Genomic DNA, 13377 nt, shown 5'->3' on the forward strand with positions numbered 1-13377 from the left:
GCAAGGACAGCCGCCGGCTAATAAACTGTCTCCTGGTTAAGAGCACTCAAGTTGGGTCTGGTTATTCTGGACACAACAAAACCAAAGCTAGTTCTTTTAAAATATATATATTTTAAAATCAGCAAGCCTCCGACCATGTTAATTAAGAAAAAATGAGAGAGAACAGAAATTACTAATATCAGAGAGAGGAAAAAAATGGCGTTGATGATGTCCATCCCTCTGGCAAGCAAATCAAAGTTGTGACAGAAACAAGGAGCAGCAGAGGAAAGGAAAAATCACCTGGGATCTAGATGAACAAGCCATACAAATAGGGAGAAATACAAGGAAAAAATCCAAGGAAAAATCACCTGGGATCTAGATGAACAAGCCATACAAATAGGGAGAAATACAAGAAATCACCCTGCAATGGCAGAAGGTAGGACAGGGCGAGGACGCAGGGCTGCCTGGTCTCCAGTGGCTAAGTGAGAGGGAGGCTGCGGCAGCGGCAGCCGCCTCTTAAAGGGGCCACATTCGCAAGTGGATTTTCGCAGTGACAGACCTGCTTGCTCTGAGCACCAGTGCTGATTCGGCTGTGTGTAGAGGGCACCAGGGACTTACAAGGAGACATTGTCAGAGTGAGAGCCGAGGTGAGACTCGCTGGGTATAGAAGTGCAGGCAGTATCCATTGTTCCCTGTTGAGTCCTCCCTGATACCAGTGAGCTGGACACAGCACCGCCATAGCTATGACGTCATCAAACTGGATAACAGAGGTCGCTCCGCCCAGAGGATTCCCTGAAACCCTACCTCCCCCAACTCACAGCCCCACCCAAGCCACATCCACATGTATCCTCGGCGAGAGTCAGGTGCTCCTTGCTGAGCAGAACCTAGACTCACACTGGAGGCAGCTGGCCTCGGTTTCTGCTGTGGCCTGTTGAGGCAATTATAAGCACAGCATCTGTAGATTTCTTGCTGAATCTTAACTGGTGGCCCCAGAGGGGAAGAGGCTTGGGCTAAGTTTGGCCTGAAGCTGAAACTCTTGCAGGACTGTGCCACTGAACACCTACGTCACAAATCCACACTAATAAGACTGGGAAACATAGGATCTTTGCTTAGTACATAGAAACAGACATGGAAAGGCAGCCAAAATGGGAAGACAAAGAAGCAGAAACCGTATGAGAGAACAGAACATAAATCCAGATATAATGGAGTCAGTAATCAAACAGATGCAGAGTTCAAAACACTGGTTATAAAGACGCTTAATGAACTTTTGGGAAGTATAGATAAATTCAGCAAAGAAATAAAAAAACATAAAAATGGAAATGGAAATTATAAAAGGGAACCAGTCTGAAATGAAGAACACATTATCTGAGATGAGAAATATATTAAATGGAATAAACAAAGGAATAAACAAAGTGAATAAAGGAAAGGATCAAATGCCTTATCTAGAGGACGGGAAAGCCAAAGACACACAATCAGAATGGCAAGAGATAAGATGCCAAGACTATAAAAATAATTTAAGGAGAATATGGGCCACTACTAAGGGTCCAAATATCTGTCTGATTGGCATAACTAAAGAAAATCAAGATGTCAAATAGCTGTTTGAAGAAATAATGATGGAAAACTTCCCTAACCTGGTGAAGGAAATGGACATAAAACCCCAGGAAACTCAGAGAATTCCCAAAATCAGGGGTCCAAAGAGGCCCACACCAAGACACACCATAATTAAAATGCCAAAGGTTAAATACAAAGAAAGAATGTTAAAGGCAACAAGAGAAAAACAAATAATTACATATAAGGGAACACCCGTAAGACTGGCAGCTGATTTCTCAAAAGAAACTATGCAGTACAGAAGGATTTGGCAAAAAATATTCGACAGGATGAAGATCCAGGATCTACAACCAAGAATAATTTATCCAGCAAAGCTATCATTTAGAGTTGAAGGACAGATAAAGAGCTTCCCAGACAAAAATAAGCTAAAGGAATTTATCACCACCAAGCCAGAATTACAGGAAATGTTGGAGGAACTTCTTTAAGGAGAAAAAACCTGTATCAAAAACAGGAATAAAGAATGGTAACAACTACATTCCTATCAATAAGTACCTGAAATGAAAAAGAATTAAGTGCTCCAATCAAAAGAATAGGGTAAGAAAAAAAGACACTTACATATGCTGCCTACAAAAGACTTACTTCAGATTAAAAGACACACAGGGACTAAAACTCAAAAAAAGAAATCTGGGGATGGGCGGGGGGGAGGGGGGTTGGGGTGTTGGGAGAAAGGAATGAAGGGTTAAAGAAGCACAAATTAGCAGCTGATGGATGGTCACAGGGATGGGGAGCACAGCATAGGGAATGCAGTTAGCATGAATATGTTGGCTAGGTGGAGGGTCAGGGGACGGAGGGAGCAATTGGGGAGATCATCGTATGAACTATATAGATGTCTAACCAATGTACTGTATCCTTGAAACTAATTAAAATAAATACATTAAAAAAGAAATTACTAATATCAGAAATGAAAGCAGGGACATCATTACAGTTCTCATGGACATTAAAAGGATAATAAAAAGAAAACTATGAATAACGCTATGCCCATAAATTTGATAACCTAGATGAAATAAACCAATTCCTTGAAAGACATAATCTGTTGAAACATGCAAGAATAAATAGACAATAGAACTAGGCCTATATTAAAGAAATTGAATCAATAATTAATAACTTTCCAAAACAGAAAGCACCATGCCCAATGTGTTCTACCAAACATTTAAAGAAGAAAGTATATCAATTTTCTACAGTCTCTTTTAGAAGATAGGAGCAGAAGGAATAGTCTCTCCTCATTCTACGAAGTTAGCGTTACCCTAATAAGAAACCAGACAGACATTGCAAGGAAACTACAGACCAATATCTCTCATGAACGTAGATGCAGAAATTCTGAATAAAATATTAGCAAATCAAATCCAACAATGTATAAAAAGAATTATACATCACAACCAAGTGGGATTTATCCTAGGTACACAAGCCTGGTTCAATATTTGAAAATCAATTAATGAAACAGGCTGAAGAAGAAAAAAGTCACATGACTATATCAACAGATGCAGAAAGAGCATTTGACAATATCCAACATGCATTCATGATAAAAACTCTCAGTAAACTAGGAATAGAGGGGGAACTTCCTCACTTGATAAAGAATATCTACAAAAAGCCCGTAGTTGACATTAAACTTATGGAGAGAAACTAGAAGCTTTCTCTCGAAGATCAGGGAATCATACCAAAGCTGAATCATACCAAAAGTCATAGCTAATGCGAAAAGATAAGAAAAGGAAATAAAAGGTATACTGATTGAGAAGAAAGATATAAAACCATCTTAGTTCTCAGATGACATAATTATCTATGTAAAAAATTCAAAAGAATTGACAACCCCCCCCCCAAAAAAAACCCTGTAACTCATAAGCAATTATAGCAAAGTATCAGGATACGAAGTTAACATACAAAAGTCAATCACTTTCCTGTATCAGCAATGAACAAGTTGAATTTGAAATTAAAAACACAATATCTTTTACATTAGCATCCAAAAATGAAATACTTAGGTATATCAGACAAAACAAAATATGTACATGATCTATATGAGGAAAACTATAAAACTCTAATGAAAGAAATCAAAAAATTAAATAAATGGAAAGATAGTCCATGTTCATGAAAACTCAATATTGTCAGAATGTCAGTTCTTCTCAACTTGATCTATAGATTTAGTGCAATCTCAATAAAAATCCTGGTGTTATTTTATGGATATCGACAAATTCTAAACTTATATGGAGAGACTAGAGACACAGAATAGCTAACACCATTGAAGGAGAAGAATCCATTTGAATGACTAACACTACCTGACTTTGAGACTTACTATAAAGCTATAATAATTAAGATAGTGTGATACTGGTGGAAGAGTAGACAAACAGATCAATGGAATAGAGAACAGAGAACCCAGAAATAGACACACATAAATATAGTTAACTGATCTTTAACAAAAGAACAAAGGCAATATGATGGAGAAAATACAGTCTTTTTAATACATGTTGTTGGAACAACTGGACGTCCACATGTGAATCTAGACACAGACCTAATACCCTTCACAAATATTAATTCAAAATGGATCATAGACCTAAATGTAAAACACAAAACCATAAAACTCCTAGAAGATAGCAAAGGAGAAAATTTGGTGGACGTGGGATTAGCAATGACATTTTAGATGTAACACCAAAGGCACAATCTATGAAAGAAAAAAGAATTGATAAGCTGGACTTCATTAAAATTAAAAATTTCTGCTCTGCAAAAGACACAGTCAAGAGAATGAAAATTCAAACTACATAAGGGAAGAAAATATTTGCAAAAGACATATCTGATAAAGGACTCTTAAAACCCAACAATAAGAAAATGAACTACTCAATTAAAAAGTGAGCCAAAGACCTTAATAGACACCTCACTAGAGAAAGTATAGAGATGGCAAATGAGCATATGAAAAGCTGTTCCACTTCATATGTCACTAGGGCAATGCAAATTAAAACAAGGAGATAACACTACACACCTATTAGAATGGCCAAAATCCACAACATTGACAACACCAAATGTCAGTGAGGATGTGGAACAACAGAAATGCTCATTGATTGCTGATGGGAATGCAAACTGATACAGCCATTTTGGAATAAAGTTTGGCAGTTTCTTACGAAACTAAACATATTCTTACCATACGAATGATAAAGCACACTTCTTGGTGTTTGCCCAAAGGAGCTGAAAACTTAGGTTCACACAAAAAACTGCACACGAATGTTTATAGCAACTTTATTCATAATTGCCAAACCTCAGAAATTAAATTAGGTTGCCTGGTTTGATTTTTTTTGATATGATTATTACATTAGTATTGTGTATCCTGAACTCAGCAAAGCCTTCAGTTGTTTGAACAACTATATATATCTAAAGAAATTAAAAGAATGATGTAGCATGAGGAAGATCTCTAATGGCATTCCAAAAGGGTCAGCAATGGCTCCAGCATTTTCAATGTTTTTATCAATGACTTAAAGGCATCAAGGGAACTCACAGTTAATGGATATCTATTACATGTTCTATCACAAGGTTTATTAAATAATGAAAACATTTCTGTGTTAGGCACTCTAAAATTTTTGTCTCACTTAATCCTCACAACAAGCCTATGAGATAAGTATTTTTATTCCAATTTTACCAATAAGAAAACTGGTTCAGAAAGGTTAAGAAAATTGTCCTACATCTAACAATTTACAAAGAATAATTCTCCATATCTGTATGGTAGAAACATCAACAGATGTCCTCTCACCCCTTTATATGGTTGAGAAAACTGAAGAAAGAATATATGCTCTAGGAAGAGGGTCTAATGAGAAGCTCTTGAAGATGTTATGATTTAATGTATATAATATTTATACAAAAGAGAAAATAGAGTGATGATTCTCTTTATCTAAGGATACACCATAGGATATCCTTGAATCACAGCTTTTCTAGTGCCTTGAAAATGTGATCTGAATATGCCAAATATATGCAAGTTTTCAGAGATGCTTCATTCTATCGGATGAGGTGTTCTGTCAATTCTCTCTCTTTAAGTGTTATCATCGATATTTAAAAATGCACTAAGAAAGACTGCAAGATGTAAAGAAGTCAGGAAAACTGGATTCGGGACTTAGCTCTGTAGGTCACCAAAAATCTCTTCTTAATGGCTCAATGAGTGTGTGCTAAAAAAAACTGATTGCACAGAAATAATTCAGTAGGAAGGATTTTTTAAAAAGTTTATTTTATATTAGTTTCAGATATATAGTACAATAGCTAGACATTTATATAATTTATGAAGTGATACCCCCAATTACTCTAGTACCCATCTGGCTCTACACACAGCCATTACAATAATATTGACTATATTTTCTATGTTGTACTCTACATTCCTGTGACTGTTTTGTGACTACTAATCTGGACTTCAGGAAGGAAGGAAGGAATGCTTGATCATGATGATTCAGGAGGAAAATTATGCTGTATCATTTCTACTTAGTAAGTAAATGCCAATAAGAGGTTATATTTCAAAGACTTCAAAAAGTCTACAAAGGTTCAATGTTCAAGATAACCAAAGAGTTGCATACTTTTAGTTAATGGTTACATATGAACTTTACAAAGGTTTTCTCTCTTGTGCAACAGCGCAAAGTAGATATCCAGATTTAAGTGGTAAGTGTAAAGATTGTTTTTCCCTTTACATTTTTTTTCTCATTAAACTCTGTTTTCATGGGTTTCAAAATTCTGTTGCGGATTTTTGTTCAAGTTGTTTCCATTAAAAAGTATTGATTTTAAAAACTAATAACTTGTGGTGACAGAAAGAAATCTAATTATGGGTGGTGAACACAATGCAATGTATACTGTTGAATTGTACACTTGAAACTTACTGGATTTCATTAACCAATGCCACCATAATAAAAAAAAATTTTTTTAATGGGAAAGGGAGGATAAAATGTCATAGAAAGAAGGTAAAGACCTTCAGATAAATCCACTGTTAATACATGAATACCTCATCTTATTATCCATTTATCTGGCAAATTAATATATTGTATTTACTATGTGCTATCTGAATATATTGTTTTTTTGTTCAGCAATTAAAAACAAAGCTGGTAGAAAACAATCAGATCAGATCTCATTTACAATAAAGTTGACCCTTGAACAACAACCAAAAAAACCCAAATAACTTAAAGACTGCTACCCCCAAAAAACCAAAATGGTCCACAAACATTCTCCTTTCCTTCTAAAGGTTTTATGATGTATTGCTATCATTAACCAGTCTTTTACTATTAAACTTCAATGGCCAATTGAGACAAAATGTTCTGAGACCATTCTTCCACCACTGATTAGTACTAGGTAGTGGGTATTGGGAATAATATTCATTTAGCCTTCTGAGCTCTCTGTTATTCAGACTTAGTGACTTTGCCAGTTCCAGCTGCCTTCTTGTCCACTGCTGTGATGACACCTGTAGCAAGTGTCTGTCTCATTCCACAGATAGAAAAACAGCCCAGAGGACAGTCAGAGAAGCTCTCAACACACATGGGCTTGCCAGAAACCACATCAACAATGGCAGCATCGCCAGATCTCAAAAATTTCTGGCCATCTTCCAGTTTTTTCTCAGAATGATGATCAATCTTCTTCAGTTCAGCAAACTTGCAAGAAACATGGGCTGTGTGACAATCCAACACAGGCGCATATCCAGCACTGGTTTGGTCTGGATGGTCAGGATGCTTCTATTGGTGAGTAATTTTTGCCGTCAACAACCACATTGCCATGATGAACATTTTCAACAGACACGTTCTTGACACTGAAACTCACATTGTCCCCTGGAAGAGATTCACTCAAAGCTTCATGGTGTATTTCAACAGACTTCACTTGAGTTATTAACACTGTCTGGAGCAAAGATGACCACCATGACAGGTTTGAGAAAAACAGTTCCACTTGGCCTACTGAGACAGTACCATTACCACCAATTCTGTAAATGTCCTTTGAGAGGCAGATGCAAGGGCTTGTCAGTTGCATGAGTTGGTGGCAGGATGCAGTTCAGAGCTTCAAGCAGCATGGTTTCACTGGCCATCTTTATGGATATCTTTCCATCCCTTGAATGAAGGCATGTTAGCACTTGGCTCCAGCATGTTGTCACCATTCCAACCAGAAACTGGTACAAAACCTACCATGTCAGGGTTGTAGCCAATTTTCTTTATGTAGCTGTTGACTTCCTTAATGATTTCCTTGTATCTCTCCTGGCTGTAAGGCAGCTCAGTGGAATTCATTTTGTTAACACCAACAATTAGTTGTTTCATACCCATGGTGTAAGCCAAAAGAGCATGCTAATGAGTCTGCCCATTCTTAGAAATGCCTGCTTCAAATTACCAACACCAGCAGCAATAATCGGGACAGCACAGTCGGCCTGAGATATGCCTGTAATTATGTTTTTGATAAAGTCTCTGTGTCCTGGGGCATCATGATAGTCACAGAATACTTGCTGATCTCGAATTTCTAAAGGGAGGTATCAATGGTGATAACATGTTCAGGGGCAACTTGTAGTTTATCCACAACCCAGGCATATTTGAAAGAGCACTTTCTCATCTCAGCAGGTTCCTCCTGAAATTTTTTGATGGTTCATTTGTCCATCTCACTAATTTGTAGACCAGATGGCTAGGAGGAGTAGACTTGTCTGAGTCTTTATGTCCAATGATGATAATGTTGCTATGAGTCTTCCTTTTCCATTTTGGCTTAGATTTAGCGGTGGCTTTCAAATTGTGAAAAATCTTCCTTTATATTTTTAAATGGAGCCTAGTATTTCATGTTCCTATAGAAAAAACTAAAAACTATAACTATGAAGTAATAAAATATTTAATCCCAAATTCTCCCACCAAAAATAATCCATATGTTTTTGTACTTATAAGACAAAAAATCTTTTTAGAATAACCTGAGACTCAAAAAACTGTAGATATATAATTAAATTGACAGTATTTAAAAAATTCTTTTAACCTATTCTTATAAACCTATTCTCCCTTTAATTATTAAAACCTAAAATACAGTGAAATTCTTCTAGAAGAATAAATGAATTACAAAGAATCAATTTAAATAATGAATAAATTCACTGAAGTAGACTTAAAACCTACCAAAAAAGAGTCAACTATTAAAAAATTTATGTAATTTTTAAAGAGTATACTATATATTTTAAAAATAGTAAAAGTTATCAATGATACAGAATAATACTCAGTAGAGTCAAAGCAAAAACTTTTAACTTTTGACAAACTAGAGAGATGAACTGTTCAATGTTTTTGGACAGCAATCTATCAACATAGAAAAAAGTAATTAATTTAGGTCTTTATTTCACATCATTCCATAAAATATATTCTTCATAGGTTATAAAACAACAAAATAAAATGGACTAGCATAAAAAGAATGTACTGGTGAGAAAAATACTCTTCTGAGTCCTGAAAAAAAAAAGAGGGTGATATCAGAAAACAGAGAAATGTCTATGTAATTTTTTTTAATTCTCAAGAGAATTTTATAAAACAAATATAAATATGAAAGCAAACACACAGGAAATACATCTGACAGAAATAACATGGGGGCAATATAAATAGCAATTATCACTTGGAAAAACATGAGGCTTTACCAACAATGAATACAAGTAAATTAGTAAAATTTCTAAAAGGATACATAAGAAATTGTTAATAGTAGTTGCTACAGTCATGCACCTCATAACAACATCTTGGTTAACGATGAACAGTGTATACCATGATGGTTTCATAAGATCATAAAAGAGCTGAAAAATTCCTATTTCTTAGTGATGTCATTGCCGTCATAAGTGCAACACATTATTCATGTGTTTGTGGTGATACCAATGTAAACCTGCTGTGCTAGCAGTTGTAGAAAAAGTATATAGCATATATAATTATGCAGTACATAATACATGGTAATGATAATAAATGACTATGTTACTAGTTTATGTATTTACAATACTTTTTATTGTTATTTTACGATGTACTCTTCTTACTTATAAAAGAAACTTTGCTATAAAACAGTGTTATACCAGCAGCAGCCTTACACATCTCATGTGTATATCTCTTGATTGCATCATTTCTCCTGATTTAATCTCATGTTGGTTTGTACAGTAACATGCTGTACAGGTGAAAAGCCAAGGAGAAGTATGCTATATAGCCTAGGTATGTAGCAGGCTACCCCATTTAGGTTTGTGTAAGTGCACTCTGTGATGTTTGCACGACAATGGCAACACTAACGATGTAGTTCTCAGAACCTAACCCCCATTGTTAAGTGGCACATGACAACATATGAGATGTTGAATTCGGTAGAATACTCATTCCCAAAAAGTAACCTTAAAACAACTTGTCGATCATAACAACCTGTTGTTAACACAAAACTGAGTGTATTCTTGTCACAATAGGAGAGCACTACCTTGACATATGTTGGCCTTTTTACTATGAAGTTGTTTAAATTCCTAATACCAAATACATTCTTATAATTTATAGTTGGATTATTATTACACAGTTTTGTGAACTGAGAAAATAAAAATGATCAAATTAGGAGGACTAAGAACTTTTGCTGAACAAACAGTTTTAAACCTACTGCCAAGACTGTAAAATTTGCATTTCTCTGTGTCTCTACATATGTCCACACGTGTATGTAGAAATTTCGGGAGAGTGCTTTTATCAGCACTTAATGAGCATATTTGAGAGGGATTACCAAGTGCTATTTGCAAAAGGAGGTTGAAGAGGCCCATATTTTATTTAAAGAAAAATCTATGATTTCAATTATATAATATCAGTTTTAAAATCTTTTATCATAGAGGTTGCAGTCATAGAGCAGCAAGTACAGTGCTGGGCATTTGGATATGGGCTAAATAAATCAAATGTACTATTCTCATAGTTATGACTCTTGACATAAGAGATAACTATTTCCCTTTGACCAATAAAGAAGGGAAGGGTCATCTCTTTGGCATTTGTGAATGGATCTTTGTGAAATGGGTTAAAAATTCTCCAAATAGGATTACTTATTTCACAGAAACTGTAATTAACCTCTTTACCTTGAGCAAATTCAAGGTAAAAAATATATTCTGTAAGATGGATGTCTGAAGGTGCTGAACTCTGACTGGCTTAATTAAGCAATAAGGAGTTTAGAGGCCTTTGACCTCAGTCAAACCAAGAGACTTACTAGTAAGATTGTTTTTCTAAAGATAGAATTTTCCTTGCAACAGTCAAACTGTTCGTACAGAGATCTGGATATTTATTAACTCTACTAAGGTTGCTACGAACCTTCATAGCAATTGCTGGAAGAGAAACTGACTCATTCTCTAATTCCATTAGGAGTCAATAAAAGGTAGACCCTCCTTAGAGTGGCCTGAATGAAAATATTTTTTGGTTCAGATAACCAAAAACCCAGATATAGTACAGTTCTCAGGATTGATTTATTCCAGTAGCTATGCTCCATTTCCTCCTTTCTTTCAGCTTTGCTATCATTTGGCATCAGCTTTATCCTCAAACAGGTAGTAAGATAGTTAAAGTTTCAAAACTCATATCCACACATCATAATATATAGCAAAGAAAGAAATGGTCATTTTTAGGTCTCCTGGAAATAGAAGCCAACAGCAAATTTCTCCGGGCATCTCAATGACCCATTCCTCAATCAATTCCTGATAAGAATAAGTTTACCCTTAGGTTAGGCTCATCCCTGAAGCTGTGGGTGAGGGTAGCCTCTCCTAAAGCACATGGACTACATAAAGGAAGAACAATTTCTATAACAAAATCAGAGTTGGGATAAGAAAAGAAAGTTGATATTTGGGTAGGAAACCAGTGATGTCCTTTAGTTATAAACTCTTATTAGTTTTGTTCCAGCCCGTTTAGGATAACATGGGAAACAAAGTCTACTATTTACTGCCTTGCTGTAAAAAGGATTTGAAGTGGCTTACAAAAATACATGAAATATAACAAAATACAAGAAAAAAAGGATAGAAAAAGACGATGAAACAAAATTCATTCAATATGACCTTGTTCATCTGCTACATGAGATGCAAATTTGACTCTTGAACTTCCTGTCAATGAAAGGAGGAAAACTTAATCATTAACTGTATAGGTCAGCCTTTGGTTGCAAGTGACAGAGATCCAAATCAAACTGGCATAAACAAAAAAGGAAAATATATTGGCTCATTTAATTGAAAAGACCATATATGGAACTAGCGTTAGGCACAGATGGTCCAGAGACTCAAATACCTCTGTATTAGTTTCATTTTCAAGCAGGCTCTTTTCATTTGCTGGCAAAGATAGCCACAAAAACTCTGGGCTTACAGGGTTTTTATGTCCAGTAATCCTAGAGAAAAGAGAGCGTCTCTTTTCCAAGATCTTTAGAGAAAAATCTTAGTAGGATTCTGGATGAATCTCCTTGTGTTCTCAGCTCTGAACCAATCAATGTGGACAAAAGAATGAGGCATTCTGACTGGCTAGCCTGGGTCATGTACCCTCTTTTATGGGCATGGGAAATAAAGCTATATGATTGACAATTCCACCAGGAAAGTATCATCTTTTAGGAGCAGCTGTAGAAAGGAAAAGAGTAGACAGACAAAAAGAAGTCTTGATAATGACATAATTCCATATGCATAAAATATAAACAAATCGATTGTTTAGAATCCCAGCTACTCCTCAGACTAATACTTAAGGAAAAAAAAATGTCTCCTCTGAGGCCTCAATAACACATCTATATAAATATTTTATACAACTGTTTTCTTTTACATCTCCAGTATAGACCAATGGCATAATGCCAATCTGGTTTGATTTAAAAAAACAAAAAAATTCTATGAGGGACCAGAGCAATGCAATCTAAACATACAACTATTTGTGATTTTCCCAAGCATAAAATTTAGCATCTTTTCAGGAATGGATGGAATGAATATCCTTCAGATATCCTAGTTGCAACTCTTGGTTGCAAGGAATAGAAATCCACTAGAACTAGTGTAGCCAGTTTATTGAACAACATAAATTAAATACAAAACAAATAAGAAATAGCATTTTGCTTCCACCGTTGTCTTCAACCATGCTGCAGCAAACTTTCCTTGCCTTTGACCGCATCTTGTTGTGTCCAGAATAACCAGACCCAACTTGAGTGCTCTTAACCAGGAGACAGTTTATTAGCCGGCGGCTGTCCTTGCAAAGGAGCAGCCACGAAATGCCAAGATACAAGGTTTTTAAGCCCCAAATCCCATTCCTCATTCTGTCTTAAACACAAAGGTCCATCTTTCTCCTATTCACTACCTGTCAACTCAACCCACTGGCCAGGTGTGCAAGCGGGAAGTACAGAAGCAGAAAGCTTGTGTTAGAATGTTATGTTCCTATGGGTGATTGCCTATGTTCCCATGGACAATAGTCGGTGTTCCCATGGGGGATGGCCAAATAGTAACTTTCAGCTTATATACAATTGATTATTTTTCATGCCACGCAAGCAAGCAGGGTTACACAGGCTAAAATTGGCAGTTAGCGTATGAGCTCATTGTTACAAGTTTCATGATTAACAGAATGCAGTTAGCGGTTCCAGAAACTAGACCTAAGGTATAGACTTCCCTTGTTCAGTTTCAGGTTTTAATTATCCTTTAACCTTTTCACATTTCAGCAGGCTGTCACAGGTGGTAAAACCAATTCAACAGTTGTGAAGAACATTCTAAAATAAAATAGCCTGGGCTAGACGTGAATAAAATAAAATAGGATAGAAAATTGAGTGTATGGAATTCTGTAAGAGTAAATATTGTTACCTGATACTTAATGGAGTTAAAAATATTTTTATGATACTATATAGAAAGAACCCTAAAGATTCCACAAAAAACCGCAA

The 13377-nt window shown here is 35.8% G+C and overlaps 1 protein-coding gene across 1 annotated transcript in view; it reads left to right on the plus strand.

Annotated features, from left to right (window-relative positions):
* Nucleotides 1–6116: 6116 nt before the first annotated feature.
* The window catches only part of LOC102894812 (cytochrome c oxidase assembly protein COX15 homolog), a 53183-nt gene continuing 45922 nt past the window's right edge, over nt 6117–13377 (plus strand). Inside the window, exons 1-2 of the mRNA XM_025042292.1 lie at nt 6117–6204; nt 7024–7268. Of these exons, the coding sequence (XP_024898060.1) occupies nt 6132–6204; nt 7024–7268 (318 nt within the window). The 5' untranslated portion in view covers nt 6117–6131. The remainder of the gene's footprint in view (nt 6205–7023; nt 7269–13377) is intronic.

Source organism: Pteropus alecto, unplaced genomic scaffold (genome assembly GCF_000325575.1).
Source record: "Pteropus alecto unplaced genomic scaffold, ASM32557v1 scaffold88, whole genome shotgun sequence".
NCBI classification, from domain to species: Eukaryota; Metazoa; Chordata; class Mammalia; order Chiroptera; family Pteropodidae; genus Pteropus; species Pteropus alecto.